The sequence below is a fragment of the Vanellus vanellus genome, assembly GCF_965231255.1.
Source record: "Vanellus vanellus genome assembly, chromosome: 2".
NCBI classification, from domain to species: domain Eukaryota; kingdom Metazoa; phylum Chordata; class Aves; order Charadriiformes; family Charadriidae; genus Vanellus; species Vanellus vanellus.
This window is the reverse complement of record NC_138906.1, coordinates 122616712-122637625: the sequence shown is the minus strand read 5'-3', so window position 1 is coordinate 122637625 and position 20914 is coordinate 122616712. Positions and strand designations below refer to the sequence as shown.

General features: G+C 41.4%; 1 protein-coding gene across 1 annotated transcript in view; it reads left to right on the top strand.

Annotated features, from left to right (window-relative positions):
* Positions 1-20637, top strand: part of KLHL14 (kelch like family member 14) — a gene marked incomplete at both ends in the record, with an annotated part of 60195 nt that extends 39558 nt beyond the window's left edge. Inside the window, 6 exons of the mRNA XM_082479951.1 lie at positions 5830-5919; positions 10273-10351; positions 16605-16795; positions 16963-17121; positions 19852-20009; positions 20497-20637. Coding sequence (XP_082336077.1) covers positions 5830-5919; positions 10273-10351; positions 16605-16795; positions 16963-17121; positions 19852-20009; positions 20497-20637 — 818 coding nt within the window. The remainder of the gene's footprint in view (positions 1-5829; positions 5920-10272; positions 10352-16604; positions 16796-16962; positions 17122-19851; positions 20010-20496) is intronic.
* Positions 20638-20914: the final 277 nt, after the last annotated feature.

Genomic DNA, 20914 nt, shown 5'->3' with positions numbered 1-20914 from the left:
ATGTGATATTTTCATTAATAAGAAGTATCTTCATAATGTGAAATACCTTAATTAATATGAAATACTCATCACTATGTTGTGAATGATTCCAAGGACTTTCATCTGCTCAGATCACTTTTTTTTAGTGCTGAAGTTGTCTTGAATTGAGAGTAGGTTTGGGATGGTGTTTTGCCTTTGCTTACTTGCAGCCTCCGGTAAGTAGGGGCTGTGTTCTAGATGAACTCTGCTGGCCTGTGTCCATCTTACCTGTGATGGCCTGAATGGAGTTGCAGCAAAACTGGCATGGGGATAAAGAGGTTGTGAAGTTTCTAGCTGAGCTGGTGGCATTCTCTGTGTTGCAGCTGGACCAGACCTATACCAATTATTTAGTCTCAGAGGTGACTTTGAGGCACAGTGCTTCACCCTGGTCATTTTAGGGTTTTCTGCTTATGGTGACTGCTGTTGGATTGTCCCAGGCTTCCCCCACCGAGTTGAGCTCACACACAAAATTGGCATTGGTCTGTTGCTAGAAAAAATACTTCCCACGTATTTGCCTGAATTTGAGGTGACAGGGTGTAGTTTGGCCATAGGAATGTTAATAAAGGTATTTGCCATCTATTGTTGATTATTATTCTCTTTTAACTTTGTTTCATTATCTTTTGAGTAGAAAATACCAGTGGGTGAAAACCGAATGCCTTTAAAGTCAATGGCAAAACTCACACCATGTTCACCAAGGCTAGGATTTCATACTTACTGTGGTCAGTCTTTCCCCACAGTTATTAAATAACAAGAGATTGAAGTGAACAATTCAAAGAGGAATGCTAGCGTTTATTTATATAACCTCCTTGGTGAGAAATAACAAGTAACATTCAGTAATAATTACGTGGTCTTCCTGCAAATGATGTATGAACCAAAGAAAGGTGAAAAGTATCATATTCTGTTCCCAAGAAATAATTGTACCAGCTGTGGTCTGGCTAGCATTTTGGGGAGAGGGTTGGGAATGAAATGAATACTGTGTCTCTGCCGTGAGCAAATCACAGTCTTCTAAAGAGAGACATGGAAATAACCAGTTTTTAAGTAGCAGTAGTTGAATATTATGTAGCCAACAGGTCAGGCTGTTAATATTGTGGAAGGTCATTATTGACTCCATATGTCCTCTGATAATGACATCCTGGTTCTGGAAACGCACTCTTCTCTTGCGTCATCTCCACAGGTCATTAGAGATGATAAGCGTGACTTCTTGGTGTGTACTGAGTCTTGAAGGGGCTATGCTCAAGCTGTGCAGTAACTGAGGAAGAGATTTCTTGGCTTTACTCACGGTACCTGCTGTATCCCAAGCAGCTGAACAGTTCAGGGCAGTGAAAAAATCTATGGATTTTTTTTTTTTTTAACTTTGAGTGGAATAATCAAGTGCAGTTTCTGAAAGGAGTTTTTAGCAGAGCAGGGGAATGTCTATGGGCTGTATCACAGCTTTCAGATCTCCTGGGACCAGAGCTCATCCCTCTTCCTGTCTTGAGAAATGCCATTCCTGTTCCCCCTTTTTCCCTGCGAGTTAGTGTTAAAGTGATGATAGAGAGGGGAAGGTGTAAGGAGGAGGAGGAACTGATGACCCCTTGATTAATGTATGGAGAACAACCAGATGCTTTTTCCTAAATGTGCAGTTGTTGGCAGAAACTAAGCAAAACTGGGTGAGATGAAGAGCACACATTATTGTTTGTTAGATGAGAGAGGTGTGTCACTGTCACCTCTGAACAAAAGTTGGAGGTGCCTTTGGAGCATCATTGCATCTGGCTCACCTCATAGGCATTATGGTTGAGAGTATTTGGTTTCATGAGCGTTTGGCTATAAGCTGTAGGCTCTGTTTTTGAAAGCAGGTCCCCAGAACATTATCTGGTGCCTTTCATTAACTAAGGTTTGGCATAAGTGAGGAGATTTTGCTTGGAACAGCTATCCTCATGTGCCGAGTGCTGCTGTGTCTTTTGCACCTGCATCTGCATCTGAAGAACGTCCGTGAGTGTCACCTACCTCCTGCAGAATGCCCCTGATGTTTGTGTAGTTTCTTAGCAAACACCACAGCAGCCTTGAACTCCACTGCCTTCCAGATCATTCTTGAGTATAAATCACCCATTTGGTTTTGACCTTGAAAGCTCTGCATGTTATGTGTCTGTACATGAGCAATTACCTCCCACCTTACTGAGGGTCTGCTACTGATCATACATAAATTACATGGGAAGGGGCTGGTAGAGGTGGTGTCTTCTGTAGTACTTCATGGACCAGTTTGTGCTCTTGGTCCAGGAAAGGACAAGTTGGTTAGCCACAGGCCTCCCAAGCTTTGGGAAGTATGTGTGATGGGTAGCGGCTTAGAAGAGGTGGTTTCTGCCCACTCCAACTAATCTGTTTGTACCTGTCCATCTCATGTAATTCCCTGGTACCTATCACCTTGGTAGTTAAGCATGTTTCTCAGATGACCATGGCTTTTTTTCATCTTCTCCTCTTTTTAATAGTCTTTTCTCCTTCCTTTTAAATCGGCCTTTATTAAAGTTGAGAATTCTTGCACAGGGTTTTATAAACATGTGTTATTAAATTTTAAATCTGTTTTGAAAGTGCCTCTATCCTACTCCCTCCTAGTAAAGTGACCTTTTTAAATGGAGGGAAGTGGGTTTAGATGACAGTCATGATAAATGCGGTCATGTTCACTCAATAAAATAAGGCCCAGTGCATTTGAGGATAAATCAGTGAAATGTACAGCCCCACCTGTCTGTCTCCATCATTCATTTCCACTGTCACTTTCACAGTGGCTGATGGATCACAGTTGCTGTAAAATTAGACAGCCTTTAATCTCATTTCATCCTGATTAGCTTCTCCTTACCCTTTCCCTCTAACTCACTGACTGACACGCTAAAAACTCACACTGGGCTGTGTTTGAGCGTGGCGTACAAACTTCTCTTCAAATACCCTTTTTGTGGGGCAGGCAGGTGTTCCACTAAGTTGAAATCGAAAAATGAGAAGAAGGGATTTTCACATTATTAAAGCACAACAGCAGACAAAGGCTTGTATACAATTAATGAAAAGCAGCAGCCTGGCCAGACTGTGTGATGGGCCAAATTCTTCTTGTTACACCCTGGCAAGCCCACTGAGTTTGAGAAGGTTGTTCCTACAAGAGGCTGAGTTTAGCATGCTCATTGCTCTGTAATTTTGCCTGTATCTATGAGAAGTTAGGTCCTATATGGGTGTGCGTTCACAGGGAATTACGGTTTACAGCACAAGTTTTGTGGTGCTTTCAAGGGGTGTTTTATAGTGGTAAAAAAAATATTCGTTCCCATCGTTTTGATTTCTGTGTATAACTCATGAATCTGAGGGATGCTGAAAATGGTTGGGGAGAAAGGCTGCAGTGCTGGTGATTTCACAATTTCAGTGCCAAAACTCCCTCCCTCTTAGATGTCCACAGTATTGCTCCTTCCTCTCTGTTTTCTCCAGCTTCCTCCAGCTCCGTGGGTAGATTCATGAGACCGAGAGCAGAGTTTTCCCCAAAGCTCTGTGAGAAACAAAGGTCATACTAAAGGTTTGCAGTGTTTTATTGCGGTCACCTTTCCTTCTGAGGCCCAAATACTACCCTCCTTTCTAAGGCAAGTTTCCCTTTAGCTTTCCTGTGAATTACAGATGGTTTAGGTCATTTGGGCCCAATCCCCTACCAGTGGGAATGTTGCCATCAAGTTAAGTAGGAGCCAGGATTAAGCCCTTAGTTTTCAAGGTTTAATTATCATCATAAGTGTGGGAGTCTTACTGCGTAGTTTATATGCATGGGAACAGCAGAAAAGCTTAAAATATAATTTTTTCCTCTACTGGCCCTGTTTGTGTCAATATGGAGGATAAATGAAAGTGTTTGCAAAAATGAAAACACAGCATGTGAAAAATATGCATGTGTGCTGCCTCCAGACAGTTCTTTTGATAAATGCTAGATCTCTCCAGATTGACCAACGGAAGAGCCTGGTTGAGGGTACAACCACTGGCTTGGACCTAGTTGGAAACCATAACAGAACATTGGATTAGGTAAGAATTGAAGCCCCTGCGGACTGATCCCGGGGAGTCTCTTCCTGAGAGAAGGGGTCCCAAAAAGCCTCTAAGGAAGACAGCAAACATCCTGTGGGAGACCCAAATTCCTTCTGTAGCAGAAGCTTGCACAAAATCAAGGGAAGTACTGGGTTTTTGAGACAGAAGATTTTTAAATGGGAAAATGTCTGAGATTATAGAATGAGATAAATACGACATGGGGGCTAAAAAGATAGCAAAAATCTTTTTCATTTTTCATCCCATTGTAGGAATCTATAGGTAGTATAAAATCTCGTGCAGTGCCTAGTATAGGATTACATCCCAGTTACGTAAAGTGTACTAGTAAGAAGTAACCTTAATTAATGAACTTTCACTGTACCTGGCTGCCCAATTTAAGAATTGCTTCACTTACATGACTTGTAAGAGCACAGACTATGAAAATGATATTCGACCTTTACTAGAAACTAAAAACGTACCTTACTTATTCATCATTGCCTTGGCAAAAACTTCAGTAAGAAGCTTAAATGAGCCCACTTGATCTTTAAGAAAATGTGTCCTAAATAACAAAGCTGAGCGTATTTCTCCTTATTATTATTTGCATATGCTATACTGCACAACTGCATTCTGAGAAAAATAAAAGATAATAAAACAAATGAAATGAGAGATATATCACCCAAAATAATCCAAGTGTGAGATAGGCTGCCTCTTTTTTTTTTTTTTTTTTTGGCATTGGCAAAAGAGCACAAAGTAAGAGCTGGCCCTGAGTCATATTGATTTCCCACTGCACTGGTTTCCTAAGTGCTCTGTTGATCCGTGTCAAGCAATAAGTTCCCTGCCTGTACATGCACATCACCTCCCCATTTGTCCTCACCTAGATTTAAGGTGCCCATATGATGAGCTGAACAAGGACATCATTTTTCCTACTGGTGTCACTGGGCCAAAACTACTCTATGTGGTATGATAACTAATGTATAAGTTTACATTTACCATATAATATCACAACAGTGCTGTATGGCACACCGCAATAATATGTACATATTATATATATATAAGCCCTTATTTCTGTGACTTATTACTTGCAGTGGAAAATGTAAATTTAAAAAAATGTATTATTGCGACTGTAGTTTATCCACAGTAATCCCGACACCTCCAAAGAAAAGGGATATTGCAAACCTAATACCACAGTTTTGATCTTTGTTAACAAAGGGCTTCCTGATTAGATGAATAGGAAATGTGTGGTTGTGCTGCTAATGACATTGTACAGGAAATTAAGCGTATACATTTGGAAAAGGCATTAAATCAGCAGGACCTTAATTTAAAAACTTAAAACTGTATGGAAATGCAGCTTGTTCATTGCTGTGTAATAGAGAGCTACTGAACACACTGACTCTTCTTGTGGAAACATTACCAGCAGAACAAAGCTGGGCTGAGGTTCTTTTAATGTTTCCTAGCATACTAGGATTCCTAGCATCTGCTCATTTTCAGGGAAATATCAGGCAATTTCACCCCTTTTTACAAGTTGTTTTTAGAGCAGCATATACAGCAGTTGGGCAGGTGTCGGGGGGGCGGCACTGAGGGACTAGAATTACAGCTTTTTTCTTCAATTATTTGCGAGATTGAATAACATAAGATTACTAAAAAGTGGCTTTGTCTGCTGCTGATTCAGTGGACATGCATGCTTGGGGTAATGCATTCCCCTATTATTTCCTACAGATTTAATCCCAGTGTATTTTGTACCTTTGAAAATACTTGATGGAATCAGTGCCCTGAGCTGACGAAGAATTCTTGCTTTACTTCCAGTTATGCCATATAACAGCGCCCATCACTGTGTCGTGGAAGTGGAAAACTTCTTGTTTGTGCTGGGAGGAGAAGACCAGTGGAACCCTAATGGTATGTATAGAATCTTAAAAGACACAGGCAGCACTTGCCTTCCTCTGTCTGTCTGTCTGTCAGGGTGGCTGATGTAGTCAGTAGCAAGGGTTTTTGAGGACCCCCAGCCTAATTGTTGAACCTAGCAAAGGCTACTTTTAAATATTGATGTAATAAATATCCGGTACTTTAGCATTAGCTTCTCCGTCATTCATCAGCTCCCACATCCCTTGAGAAATGCCACAGGCAGCAGAACAGACTCTTTCAAGTGCATGCACCAGGCAGCAGCTGTTAAGAATTTTAACCTTCATTTCCAGTCTCCTTCCAGTCATAATATAATAATGCAATTGCAGTAGATGAATGCTTCTTTTCTATTGTCAAACCAGATACTCGCAGCTAAAGTTGTTAATGTGTTAATTATCTAGACTCTGAGATTCTTAAACTGGTCCTTTTTTTAGTCTTGTGCAAGAGCTTCTCGTATAGATTATCTGCTGCTACCTTCTTTGATTTGATTACTTCATAAATTTACCGCAAAGAGAAATTAAACAATTTAACAGGCTTCTGAGCAAAGCAAAAGGAGAATACCATGCCTTGCAAAATTCACAAAATTGTCAAGACATTGTTAAAAAGCTTGCACACGAAGAAAGGGTTGTAGTTGTAGCAGTCTGTGTAACAGAGATAATTATGACTGAGAAACCATAAAACAGCTTGCAGGTACACATTTTTACTTTAAAACACCAGAGGATCCAGCTGAAATTACATATACTGCATATATTTTATAGTGAATACCCCATTTCAGCATCTGCACTAAACCAAATTATAGAAAATTGTTACATCTGTTCACTTCCTAAAACTTGAGACAAACAATCCAGTCCACCCTATAAGCATGTTTCCGGTGTAGTTAAAAATATCACTGAATGTCTTAGGAGAAGAGCCCAGGAGATAGTGTGGTATCATTAATGACAATTATTATTAGGAGCATCAGCCACATCCAACAACTGAGGGCCCCTGTTGTGCTTGGTGGTAGGCATATGGATAATAAGAGGCAGACCTTGTTCCAGACAGTTTGTAATTAAATGGCCATGTCACATGAAGGATAAAAGAAAAGAAGTATAATTACCTACAATTTAAAGATGTGGAAACTGAGTTGCGACATGATGGAGAGATGTTAGAAGGGGTACATAGTCTGCATCTTAGGTAAGAGTGGAGCACAGCTGTTTGTGAGATGGATTGGTACCTTAGGTCTAAGGTCACCTAGATCAATTCCTGAGCTGAAGATGTTGCTGAAGATGTCTAACAGCTTCTGTGTTCTGGGAATACAAGTGCTGTGATTTTTCTGTAGAGAAGATAGGAATAAAGGAGGTAGGAGCTTTGCTGATACTGATCTCTTTATGAATTTATCCCGAGAGAAATGGGCCTTACTTGTCACAAAAAGTGAACCTGAAATCATACATTACATCCTGTGCTGTTGCTGAGCTAGTTCTTTCTTGGAACTGATTTGGTCTCAGTGGTCAATGGACCTAGCTGGAACGGTCTTGCCAGCGCATTACAAGGCTTCTGATTTGAATGAGAGTGTGCCAGGTGTGGTAATGGACGGAGCACCATACATTTCTTTAGCTATCAGACCAGCAGATTCTTGAGAAGCTGGGTGGACCCTGAGGAGTGCCCATTCCCCCTCCATGCTGCTTCTTGATTTCCTGACAACCTAGGGAGCACAGGAGACATTTTTTCTTACTTTTTTACATCGTCCTGTGGCTATGCCTTTCCAGTCACAAGGGATCCCTGCACAAGTAAACGCTTGATGAGAGCAGATTGCAGAACAGAGGCATGGATTTAAGACCAGCCTTCATAAGCTTCAGAGCCCTTCACCTTTTGGCATGACTGCAGAGACCTTCCTGTAGAGAGCAGAGAGCAGCCTGTGCCTCCTGTTGTCCCATTGTCCTGATTTCTAATCCTGATTTCTGATCACTTGTCACATTTTCTACATTCTAACAGGCTCCTGACTGCTAAGCAAGGCAAATTGATACAGTTCTCCTTCAAACTGAAGTCCAAATTTAAACCAGAGTCAAACCAGTTACGCCAGGCCCCTTAAGTGGGGTCATCAAGTCCTTTTCCTGCCATCACAGGCATCTTATAGTCCCATTTTGTAAATTTTCTAAGCTCCGTTCGAAAAGCAGTTGGATTTTTAGCCCCGACTATTCTTGTTGGAAAGCTGTTACAGAATCCAATCGCTCTAAATGACTAGGAGCCTTATTCTCATTTCCAGTAAAATGTATTCTTTGACTATCTAAATCACCTTGTTCTCATGCCAGAGTTGGCCTTTAGCTTAATAGTTTTTCCCCTCCTGGAGATATGTTCCTCTGATGTATTACAGACAGCACTCCTATCCCTTTTCAGCTTTTGTTTTCCTAGGAGGAACAAGCCAAGTCCTTTGTCTCCTGCCGTAAGGTAAACTTTCTGTTCCTCCTGTCACCGTAGTAGCTCTTATTTGTGCTTGTTCTAGTTTGATTTCATCTCCTTCCCTGTGACGGGACCAGTTTTGTACGCTGTATTCCCACTCTAGGCTTACTAAACCCTTCTCTTTTACCCTGCGCTATACAATCTTCTACATACATGGTATTTGTAGTGGATGTGTGTATGACACATGTTAAGTTAGGAGGCCAAGGTCTCCAAATCACAGGATTATATGAAAACAAATAAAAAGTTGCTATATAACCAGTGACCACGGAAGTCCCCAGTAACTCTGAAAGATGTAATGAATACAGCATAATTAAAAACTCCTACTAGAAGTCCAAATTTATGATCAACACTTACATTGTTTTGAAATCCTGCTTTTTGAAATAGCAATAGATTAATAAATGTCCTAAGCAGTGAGACCTAGAGTCAGTCAGATGCCTGCTGTTACTGTTTTATTGTTTATTGAATCTGTAGCTCTCAATGCCTCTTTTTCTAAATTGTCTGTATAGACTAAAGGAATTCGGATAGGCACCCAGAGCAAAGCCTCGCTTCACTAAACCCATTGGCAAAATGACCAGCTGCCCTTAGTGTACGGGGATCTCATCCTGTGTCTTGAGATGTGTTTGAGTGGTGCTCAGCATAAAGGGCTTTGGTCCTCATTAGGCACCACACTGGATTTGAAGGGAAATGCTGCATTATTCATCGGTCTTCTGCTTTACCCTTCTCATATAGAACAGGCTTATACATAGCGAGGGAATGAGTGTGCTTCCAGACGAAGTGGTCAACATGGTTTCTTTCTCTGATTCCTTGTAGAACATGATCTTAAATTATTAGGAATATAAATTCTAGTTGTGTCGTTATTCTTCTCTACAATCTTGATGGTCTATTTACACATGCTGAAGTGAGTGTGGAATGAAACAAGCAAAGCGAGCCAATCCTACAGAGGCTTTTCCAATGCAAAAATATTCACCTTGTAGAATACCCAGTGACCATTTATAGAACTGTGACCTACGCAGTTGGGTTATTCTGCTGGCCTGTGAAGCCTCTAATTCAATTTTTTAGTCACACATACATAAACAAAGTTTTCTGTTTCTGAGATCCTCGTCTGTTGAAGTCTCAGGTGTTACAGGAAATTGCCATACACTCTTTTGCTTCAGTTTTCTTGCTCTGATGTCAATCTGCATGTAAAATAAGGTGAAATCTTAATATCGTGAAGACATGAATACAATTCTTGGGCTTGACAGCAGGGATGAGCTAGTTAGCTGGTGTGTGTTGCTCATGTTTCATATTTTAGCTAACGCACTTGGAATAAAACTCAAAGAATGTATTCCCCCTTCGATGCACATGTGTAATTCCTTCTAACTTAACACTGAAAGTACATGGTAGAATAAACCATCTAGTGCAAACACTGCATACCCCATGCTGATGGCTTATGCAGCTCCTGGTTATTTGCACAAGATTTTTTTTACCATGTTCCACATAGAGGTGATGTGAGGAGAAAGAAAAGCATATGTTCTCCCTTTGATTTTTTTACCTGACACAAAATACTGTAGCCATAAAAATACTGTGGGGATGCCCTCTTTTGGGCAGTAATTTTGTTTACTGCTGTGATTTATTGTGGCTGTGAAAGTACCACAGCATCTATAAGTTAATTTAAATACACGTTTTCGAGATCTTATTACAGAGAGCAAGAATAATCTCTTATCTGCTTTTACTGCTAACAATTGCTAATTCAAACCTTGCAGTGCCCCATTTGTTGAATTATTACTGTACACATAGTGTAATCATACATTGTTGTAAAAGGGGGAACCCTTCATAAAAGCTGTCAACTTGTGAAGTATATGTAATATATATTACAATCATGATGTTAAATACATGAAACAAACAGCTGAGTGTCAAAATAATCTATCTTTACAGGGAAACACAGTACAAACTTTGTTAGCCGATACGATCCCAGGTTTAACAGCTGGATACAACTTCCACCCATGCAAGAGAGGTAAAAACCTACTACTACGTGTTGTTCAATATATGTTTTATCATCCTAGGAGCAGCTGAAGTTTGTCTTAGTTCTGGGAGTAAGGAGGACTACAGAAGTCTTGAAAATACTGAGATAAAACTGCAGCACGCCGTTTTTTTAAACTTTCCCATTTCACAACTCCAGATACCAAATCCCGCAGTGCTAACTCATGCAAAATAACCATGGACTTAATGCAATTACTAGTTGCCTGAGTAGGGTCTTGAAGGATTTTTCCTGAAGTCTTCATAGTGACCTGTCATGTTCCCTGACTGAAGTGTCATGGTGGGTTTGCAGTAAATAACAGTCTAGGCAGATATCTTACAGGGAACTGAAACCTTCACATGTTCAGCCTATCCTGTTTAACCATGGCAGCCTTGAAGACCTCTACTCAACATGACTAACCTTGTCAGAGGACTCTTAATCCTAGGTGGTCTCTGAGTGAAGTTGCTGTCAGCCAATGCGTATTAGAGTAGCATACATTTTACTCTTAACTGTGTACTGAAGAGCAGAGGTGCATGTAGACTTGAGCAATGACTGGTAAAGATGGCGTAAACTTAACTCTGGATCCCAAATCCTACCTTTGCAGGTAAAAAGTCCCCCAAACCTGAACTGAATGATGCGTGTTTCCTAAGAAGAATCTCAAAGGCAGAAGATCCAATGTTATAATGTTGTTTTATGAAAGAGCATTCAATGTCCATCCTGCAGTTCAACACTCATCTTCTCATAGATCTAACGTACGAGAGACCTCACACCACCTTCCTCAGACACTTTCCTTATTCCATGTGCTGTCAGTATTATAGTTCTTTTTTTGTTGGCTGCCCCCAGTGTTCAGGTGTCTGGCAGTCATAAATACATTGAACTCAGTGCAACCTTGTGATTCAAGCTGTGTATTATGAGATGCATGGAAATATGGCTGTCCTTTCAAATTTTCAGAGGTAAAATGTCAGTCTGTAGAGTTTTTTAACAGGATTCAGTGTGATTGGCCTAAGTCCATATGCAGGCCCATGTGTGATGCTCATCACCAGAAAATACTGCGTTGTACCACTACATGAAAAAGCGCAAGTGGAACAGATCTGAGGAGGTTCGTTGTTGGAGCTGAGTGAACTGATAAAATTAGCCATATAGATAGAGATAAGAAGAGATCACAATTCATCATAGTCTCTGGCTTCTCCCTCCCTCCTGCCAGCATTGTGGGGTGACCCCACAACTGGATTATTTACCTTAAAGCAGAGGGATGCCTTCCCCTCTGGTTCTGCTCCCCGGACTGAGTCACCGCCAGCTCAGGTGTTGGTCTGGGGGAGACGGGAGGTGTGCGTGAGATTGCGCATCACCATGCAGGTCATCCTCAGTGAACTGGGAGGCTGACTAGTGTTTGTACGGAGCCTGAAGCTCTTCTGTGGAGCCTAATCTGTGTCCTGATTAGGCCTTCTATGTATCTGCCAGCAAAACTCTTGAGGGGCATATGCGGCTGGCTGAACGGTTGGGTTTATTTGGCTGACAAACCTCAGAAAGCAGAAGTAGGTAGTTGAGGGCTGGAGAAAACAGACAGTAGGAGTATTTCCACCTCTACAGTGGCCAGTTGTGTTTCACCAGAAAATCAGTTTATAATCGCAGGTGCTGAACACGACTTGCCTTGTGCTCTGGTGGAAGCTGCCGCCTTCAGCCAAGAGTTAGAAACTCTGTTGCACATTGTGATTGCTTAGCAGCTGCCCAGTAATAAACTGTAATGCATTAGCATCTCAGTGCTTTACAGTGTTATTTAAATGTAGTGGTCCGCTCGTACATACTTCCTTCTGCAAGGGGCTTTAGTATGACGATGTTAATTGTCACCTCTTTTGTTCAGGATACATAACTCATAGGCTTGACCGTTATTTTTCTATAAAGGCTCCTAAGCGTTGGGGCTGTTGTTGGAAAACAGGGATTTTCAAATGACTTTCTAAAATGTTTTTAATGGTTTATTTGCTCATTCCTAATGACTTCCTCAGAATCGATGCAGCCTTTAGAGGTAGGGTCTGGCCCAGTTTTTAGAAGATCATACAAATAAGAGAGAGTTTTTATGCAGTCTTCTTTCCCAGCTCCTTTAGTCAGCTAAAGTTCCCATTAAAGTCAACAGGCTATTTTTTCCCCCCTAGGAGTGCAGGGTCACGCCCTGTCTCTGCTGGCATAATGCAGGCACCATTGACAAGACAGAGTGTTTAATGGGTTTTTCTGAGTCATTATGGTCCATCAAGTCAAAACCTACTTAGGAATTTGAGTCTGAGAATAATTGGCTGGATAGACTATAATAGCTCCTTTGAAATGACTGCCAGGTAAATGTGGGTCTCATTCACAGGCAGTATATTCTCAAGTTGAAAATCTGTATGAAATATTTGATGAGTAAACTTTTATCTCATATGCTAAAATCCATATCTGATTGATTTTACTGTATGAGCTATAAAGAAAAGTCTAATCCTGTTACAGATTCAGAGCCGTCAGTGTATTTTCTTTAAAGCCAAGTTTGGTTTCTTTTCATTTGAAGAACATCTCAAAGATACATGCTTTTGAAAAGTGTACTATTTTCAGACGTGCATTGTTTAGAGAAGCAGCAAATGACTCATCAGCTTTTGAAATACACATCTGCCTGATGATGCAATAAAATGGGATGCCTTCTGGAGAACAGTTCAGTTAGACTAATGTGCCTACTGAAGGAATGGTCTTTGTAGTAGACATATCTGAACTTGTGGCATGAGCCTCTGCTGGACACCTCAGTCAGTACTGTTGCATCGTGCCAGCTCAGCCCAGAGCTGGACAAGGTGTGTGCAACATAATAACCTTTAAAACATCTTATTTTTTCTTACAATCCCAGTTAGAAGTTTTTGTTTAAAGACCAGCAGAAAACACAGTATTGTAGCAGGGCCTGAAGAAGCACAAGTGGAAGCGAGCAGGTCAGCGTCCTCACTGAGGCCGAGTGAACTGAGAAAAGAAGCCAGAGAAAAAGAGATAAAACAATATCGTCTTTTATTTTAGTCTCTGACTTCAATAACAGTAATGTTAACCCTTATTAAGGTGGCTTTAGTTTTTAAAAAGCAAAGCATATGCTCTAAAAGTGACTCTGAAATCAGGTACAGATATTGCGATGATCAGTAATAGCACTGGTGGTTTTAAAACTCTGACTGGTAGTTGTATTTCTTGTTTCGGGGCATAAAATCATTTGTGGAAATCAGAGAGAAAAGGTGTGTTCTCCTAAGTGTGTACTTAGGAGAATAAATTAGTTGGGTTGATTATTGAGTGAAGGAATGTGAAGGAAAAGCATTTTAGAGACCAGTGAATGTCGAGTACTTGCAAGTCCTGAAGAAAACCACAAAATAATTGGCTTATTGTCCGTATTCAGATCCTGAGGTGCATTCCAGTTATCTGATTAGAATGGATAGCGTCTTCCCAGTTTTGTGGGGAATGTTGTTGTGCAAAGATTGCTGTATTACATTTTAATCTGAATCATATTTTACAGCAGTTTAAAAAGTCATCACTTAACAGCATGTCCCTTACACACTGTGTCACTGAAAAGTAAAAAAACAAAAAGCTTAAAATATTTGTGACAGAGCTACTGGGTGAATATTCAGATCCAAGCAGAAGAGTGAAGCGTGCTGACGCTTTCATTTTTGCTCCTTATAGTGACACTGTGTGGATGAAACCAGGAGTACACGTACAGAATAGCGTCAATGAAATCCCAGTTAAGACAGTAATGCCAGCAAGTTGTACCTACCTCTGTTTATTAAACCTGAACGGAAAAAAAGCAACACAGTGAGGGCAGTTCGTTAATGGGTTTGTCAGAGGAGGTGCATGAGGACAGGCAAGTGGATGCTCATGCACCCCAAGCATTGATGACAGGCACCCTGTGGGTTTGTGCCTTGCAGCTGCCAGACACAGGAGGTTCAGAGAACGTGTGCCTGTCCGTGCAGGCTCTCTGATGTCTAATAGGATGTGACCTCTGCAGCTTTTTCTACTTTTGGGGCCACTATCGGCTGTCTTGCCTCTGGCTTGTCACATACTCACAAGAAACATGTAAGCAGTTGATTGCCTCTAACACCTATACCCTCTGTCAAATCAGAGTGAAGTCAGCCAGCAGGTTTTTGTTGAGGAGACAACACTCAGGCAGACATGGCTACACGTACAGTGTAATCAAATAAGCTTTGTTTCCATAGAAAATCAGGCTAAAAACATAGATGCACAATTTGCTGCCCGGCCATGCAGAGCAATATATGCCATCAGCTTCTATCTGCCCATTGACAGATAAATTAAATGGTCTTATTTAATTCGTCAGTTGAGCTGGAGGCACTTAGCAGTATTCCTGTCCTCCTGTTTGCATCTTTTTTTTTCAGTAGGCTTATCCCTGTGGCAGTGTTCCTACTCCCAGTCAACAAGGGGTGCTGCCCTGCAGCATCCATGTTGCCCATGTGCAGGCAAGGTGAAAGCAAAGAGGTAGACAGGAGGTGCTCAGTCACCCTGGCTGGTGAGGAGCCCTCTCAGGTGGCACCAAATCCAAAAAGTAAGGCCAGAAACGGGCAGCGTTGCATCAGGTCTCTCCCTGAATGCCCACCCAACCCTGCTGTTTCCATGGCTCTATCTTTGTGTCTGCCTGACCTCTTCTCCAACTTGCAAACCACCGGCCAGTTTCAGCCACATTTGACAAAGAGGGAGATGTCTCCAAACTGTTAAAGCATATTACAAATTTTGTGGAAATAGGCAGCTGGGTAAAGGAGGGAGACCTTATTCGTGCTTTCACTGAAGGAGATGCTCCTGAAAGCATGCCTTGCTAGGTGGCAGGTTAGAGACACGGCACACCAGGCTTTGCTAGCTCACCTGGTCTTGATGACTATAGGTAAGCCTGGAAAGGAGTTGGGACATAGCAGAGCTGTTAATTGCAGGCTGTTGTGCTCTGTACGTGGACCACCACTTCTCCTGAATGCCTTGCAGCGGTCTGCAGGATTGAGCCCTTGATGGTGCCAAGTGACCTTCAAGCCCCCAGGATTTACCGTGCGATTCAGGAGTGCAATATGCAGCTGCTCCTGGATTCAAATTCGGGTGCCTGGGCAGGAACCGGAGCACATTGTGTCAGCCACAGAGTGGGGTTTGGCAAGCTGCAGCGACACTCCAGCGTGCCTGCTTTGCAGGAGCTGTCAGAGCTGGGCCTTGCCGTGCTTGACCTGCCTGTCTCTGGGCTCACGTGGCCACCCCCGTTTCACCCAGGAGAAAGAAAATTTGAGGTTTGGGACTGAGAGTTCTTACTGTTCAACATTTTGTACAGGTCTTCATCCTAGCCCAGCTGTGCTCTTTTGCTGTTTTCTTTCTCATATCATTGCGGCTTAAAATTAGAAGCCTCTACCCTAGTAAACCTTCCTGCTGCTGAATAAACCAGGGAGCTCTCCCTGAAAATGGATTACACCAAACAGGGTCTCTCAGAATTGTCTACTGCTCTATTTTTACTTCAGCAGCAGACACTCACCATTAATTTTGGAGGCACACAGAAGACAAACTGGTATATGCCTAGCAGTCCTGACCAGAAAAAGTAATTATTTTCCTGCATACCTGAGTTGCATGTGAAAGCGGACAGGTGGCTCAAACTTTTCTCAGAGTTATCTGGATGGAGACAGACCTCTTTTGAGTTAAAGGGCGGAAATGTGATATTGTGCCTAGCGGAAGGAAAGTTGTTCTATTTGCAGTACTGCAGAAAGAAGAAAAAAATGATAATTGAAGAAAAATTTTGATGATGTGGTTCTCTTAGTAAATTGGGAACAATGACCCTTGAAGGACCATAAAGAAAGTGAATGTCAAGATAATTTATTATTGTTACATTATCTACCTCATTTTTCACTTTGTCTTACTGAGTTGTTATATCCCGTACAAGGTAATGCCCCAAACATTAATGAGCACCTTTTTATCTTTCACAGGTGTGAAAAAGCAACAAACAGCTTTGAAAAGGGGTATTTTCTGCCAGGTTTATGTGTGCTTAATTGTTTTGACACCAAAAATGAAGTATTTATTTGATGTGAAGCACGTGTTTGATTAGCAAAGCAGTCACAGTCTCTAGGGCAGCTGTAAGCATGCGAAGCTCCTGGACACTTCTCTCTGAAGTAGCATTTGAAGGAGCAGCTATCTTAGTTTGGGGAGTCAACTGGAGAGGAAAAAACCATGGTTGACGTGGCTAATTGGTTTGTTGTTGGCTTCTTTTGTTTTGTTCTGCCCTGTTCTCCAGGAGAGCCAGTTTCTACGCCTGTCGCCTTGACAAGAACTTGTATGTAATTGGTGGAAGAAATGAAACTGGCTACTTGTCCAGTGTGGAGTGCTACAATCTGGAGACAAACGAGTGGCGTTATGTGTCTTCATTACCGCAACCTTTGGCAGCCCATGCAGGAGCTGTTCACAATGGCAAGATATATATTTCAGGCCAGTGTCTTTTGTAATTCCTGCTATATATAAAACAAACAAACAAACAAACAAACAAACAAAAAACAACAACAAAAACCCCAGAACCCAAAATCATAGAGCTAAATTCCTGCTGCAGCGCAATGTCTTTATTGACATTAATTAACAGAGGTGTATTTACTTTGCAGGAGGTGTTCACAACGGAGAATATGTCCCCTGGCTGTACTGCTATGACCCTGTGATGGACGTCTGGGCCCGAAAACAGGACATGAACACAAAGCGAGCAATCCACACTTTGGCTGTAATGAATGATCGACTGTATGCAATTGGAGGAAACCATTTGAAAGGTCACATTTTTAATAGTGAAAAAGCATTTCAGTGTCCCCTGTCTCCTGATAAAGAATATTTTTGTTAGACAGTCGTTGTTAAATACATTAAAAACCAGGCAACACAATTTAACAGGACACTTGAGCCAGCAATTTTAAAAACGTTTTATGCAAATTATTTTAAAATTATAACAGTACATTAAATATATGAGTAATGAATGCTTTAGATAATAAAAATGGGAGCTTCCATTACTCAAAGGCATGGACAATTTTTCATTACCAAGAATTCAATGAAACAAACAGATTATTCTTTGACCCGAAAGTACCAGCAATATTTTCCTCTGTAAATCATTTTCCAAAATGTGCAGTTAGAGAGAGCTTTATTCAGAGCAACACACAAAAACAAGCTCCTGATTTAATGTAGAGAGAAAAAAAAACCCTCCAGCCATTAAATATTAGGACTAGGGTCTTTAGATCCCTTTTTAGTATTAAATGTAGCTTGTTAATTATAATTCTTCTTAGAGGTCTCTTGTTTTCATCTTTTGAAAAGGTCTCATACTAAAATAACTACTGCTTAGGCACCTGGTATTTTTGACTTAATACCTACATGCGGTTGTTATTACTGCTAAAGAGATTCTGCTTAATCCAGCCACTTAGACAAAAAGCACAGCTCCTGCTCCTTTGTCCCCTGACAATATTTGACAGTTTATATTCCCTTTTCTTTCTCCTTTCTTGTTTAAAAAAAATAATAAAAAGCCTCACAACAACAAAAGAGAAAATGGTAATGCAAAAGAAAAAGTGATGTTAACTGCCAGTAACACCGGGCCATGTGCCTGGATGACTCCGACACTCAGGTCTCTGTGAGACTCTGAAGCCACATGCTGCTTTTGAAGATCTGGATGCCTGTGGAGCATGTAGGGGACAAAGTCTCAGATGCGATTTTTTGCTGGTTAAATGGTACTGGTGCGTAAACCCCTGCAGCCGGGTGCAGGGCTGCTGTGTCTCTACTCCCCAGCCCCAGTTGTGATGGGTGTTCCTGGACTGGACCTTATAGGGAGAAGGGGGTAAAGCTGGCTGCACATGTGCACCTGCAAATGTTGTAGAGCTTGCAGAGCTCCGCAGTGTTGGCTTTTCCTCCTTCTAAAGTAGAAGTCAACATGTCACACCCCTTCTATTGCTAAAGCACATGCTTTGGTTTGCGTCGGCTTGACTTGCTTCCATCCTGCCGCCTTTTTATTTTTTTTTAAACCCAGTTTCACCTACCATCCTCTGGGAAAGAAGGAACTTCTAATAAACATCGTATTTTTGCCTCTACAACTGTTGCCCTAGGTGCCTTTGTTATGTATGAATTGCTCACTGTTGTGAGAGGTGTTTAACATCTAGGCTTCTGGAAAGCCACCGGCTGTCTGGTAGCAGCATTTTTTGGAAAACTAGTTTCTTCTGTACAGTGAAACAAAAGGAGAAACTGCGAGGAAAGGGAGGAGGGAGGGGACTGAAGTGCGGATGAAATGCTACGAATTGTCCAGCTGGGTGGGAATAGCAGGGCTCCACGGCAAAGCCCTCCTTGGTGAAGCTGGATCTGTATGCTAGTGTCAGCACTGCATTTACCGTATCACAGCCAGCCATGTGCATATTGCAGTTTATAACGGAGCTTTTGACAGATTCTGGGCACGCTGCAGTGGCCTTTCTGTGGCTTCTTGAAAACTTTACAGCAACAAAAAATTATTTCGTCATAGCTCTTCATTCCTTAGATAAATAGTACTCTTACAAGCAGCATTGTTGTAAAGCAATAGCACCAAATGCCCTTTTCCAGAAAATCTAACTTTTCTGTCATACTTTGATGGAGGAGACAGTAGCCTCAAGTAAGGCATTCCAGCATATTAAGAAAGCCATAATGTTACTGTGGTGCTCTGATAAAAAGAAGGTAGTTTGAGATAGGGAGATGTCTAAATATCGGAGCAACAACCAGGACTCCTGGGTTCTGTTCAGCTCACTTAATTGATACAGCTTGTGAGTCTTGAGCTGAGACGCATCTGCCCTTTGGTGATTACAAAGTAGTAGTCACATGGAGCCTTTTTTGGTCTGTCGGGGAAGGATGGGACCACCATTTTTTTTGCCTACATCTTCTGTTGCCTTAAAGACTTTGTCACATCACAGCTTCTTGCTTAGAGTGCATCTTAAATTGGCATGAAAATTGAAGCCAGTCCTGAACATCATGTCTGTCATGCTAAGCAGCTTGTCCCTGTGGAACCAAGTGGCATCAGTTGTCAAAGGTCTACCTTGACTTGTTAGGCATTGATTTCTGAGCGAGATTTAATCTGTTGACTTTTGAATAGATGAGATCTGCTGACCTTTGAGAAAGACTGCCAGGACAGTCTTTTCGTACATGTTCAAACTCGCGTTAGCACTGATAGCTGAGGAGGAATATTGCTTGAATCTGCTTTCATCATTGATAGGTTATTACTGAGTGTTACTTTCTGATCTATTCAATTTTTATATGTACTTCTGATTTGTAGAAGACTGTAGAACTAATGGTAAAAGCTTTCAGCAGATTTATTTGAACTGAAATAACGGGACGTTAACGTTCCAGAAGATGGCTTAAATATATATGGCAATATTTTCTAGAAGAAAGTTTAACAGTGACGTTATAATTGTAATAATATAATTATAACTTTAATAAATTAACAGTAAAGCAAATAATAAAACAGTATGTCGTAACGCACGTTCTCCTTTCTCAATGCCCTTATCCAGGTTTCTCCCATCTCGACGTAATGCTTGTGGAATGCTACGATCCAAAAGGCGACCAGTGGAATATCCTCCAGACTCCTATTCTGGAGGGTCGCAGTGGCCCTGGCTGCGCAGTCCTTGATGACAGTATTTACCTTGTAGGAGGCTACAGCTGGAGTATGGTGTGTACCTGCTTTCTACAGTGACCCTTCCATTCCTTCTGAGCTCTTGCGGCCAGTCTGTATATTGCTCAAATGGGATTGAGAGGAGACAAGGGATGAAGTAGCTGCAGGGGCTGGTTTTGGTTTGGTTTTCAACTTGTGAAGAACGTGGAGTCTATTTTCACCTTTGTGCTTTTCTATTTAGATGATTTATTATCAGATTATATTAATTGATATGGAGTAATACAAAAATCAGATGTAATTTGGCAGAAGTGATTGACAGGATTGCATGCCTATAGCTCTGCTTATACGGTGCTCGTAAAGGAGCCTGATTTGCTGAGGCTGGCTGCTCAGCCCATATGAAAACCAAACCTCTTGAAGGGCTCCTAAATTAGGGTCCAAAACCATGAGTTGCTTTGGAAAAGAAGTGGCTTTTGGTCTTTAAAGCTGATATGTGACTTGGATTTAACTTAGGCCGCATTTAATGTGACTTTCTGTTTTATTACAGGGAGCTTATAAATCTTCTACTATTTGCTATAGTCCTGAGAAAGGGACTTGGACAGAACTAGAAGGAGATGTTGCTGAGCCACTTGCAGGACCTGCTTGTTCAACTGTCATATTGCCAGCCTGCGTACCGTACAACAAATGATAGTCAAGGAGCACTGACACGAACACTGATTGCATTTGGGAAAATGATGACGGGTGACGTAAATATTTTATTAGAACAGGATTCCTGTTAAAACAAAGCTACCATAATTGACCCCTTATTCCATATTTATGCTTTAGGAGCAAACTAAAAGCAAACAGAAACCAAGTGTTGTCCCATCTCAGATAGATGCCGGTGTCTTACAAAGCAAGCAGCTAAAACACACCGAACATTACATGCTGACAGACTGCCATTTCAGACTGATTTTAACTTTTTCCTG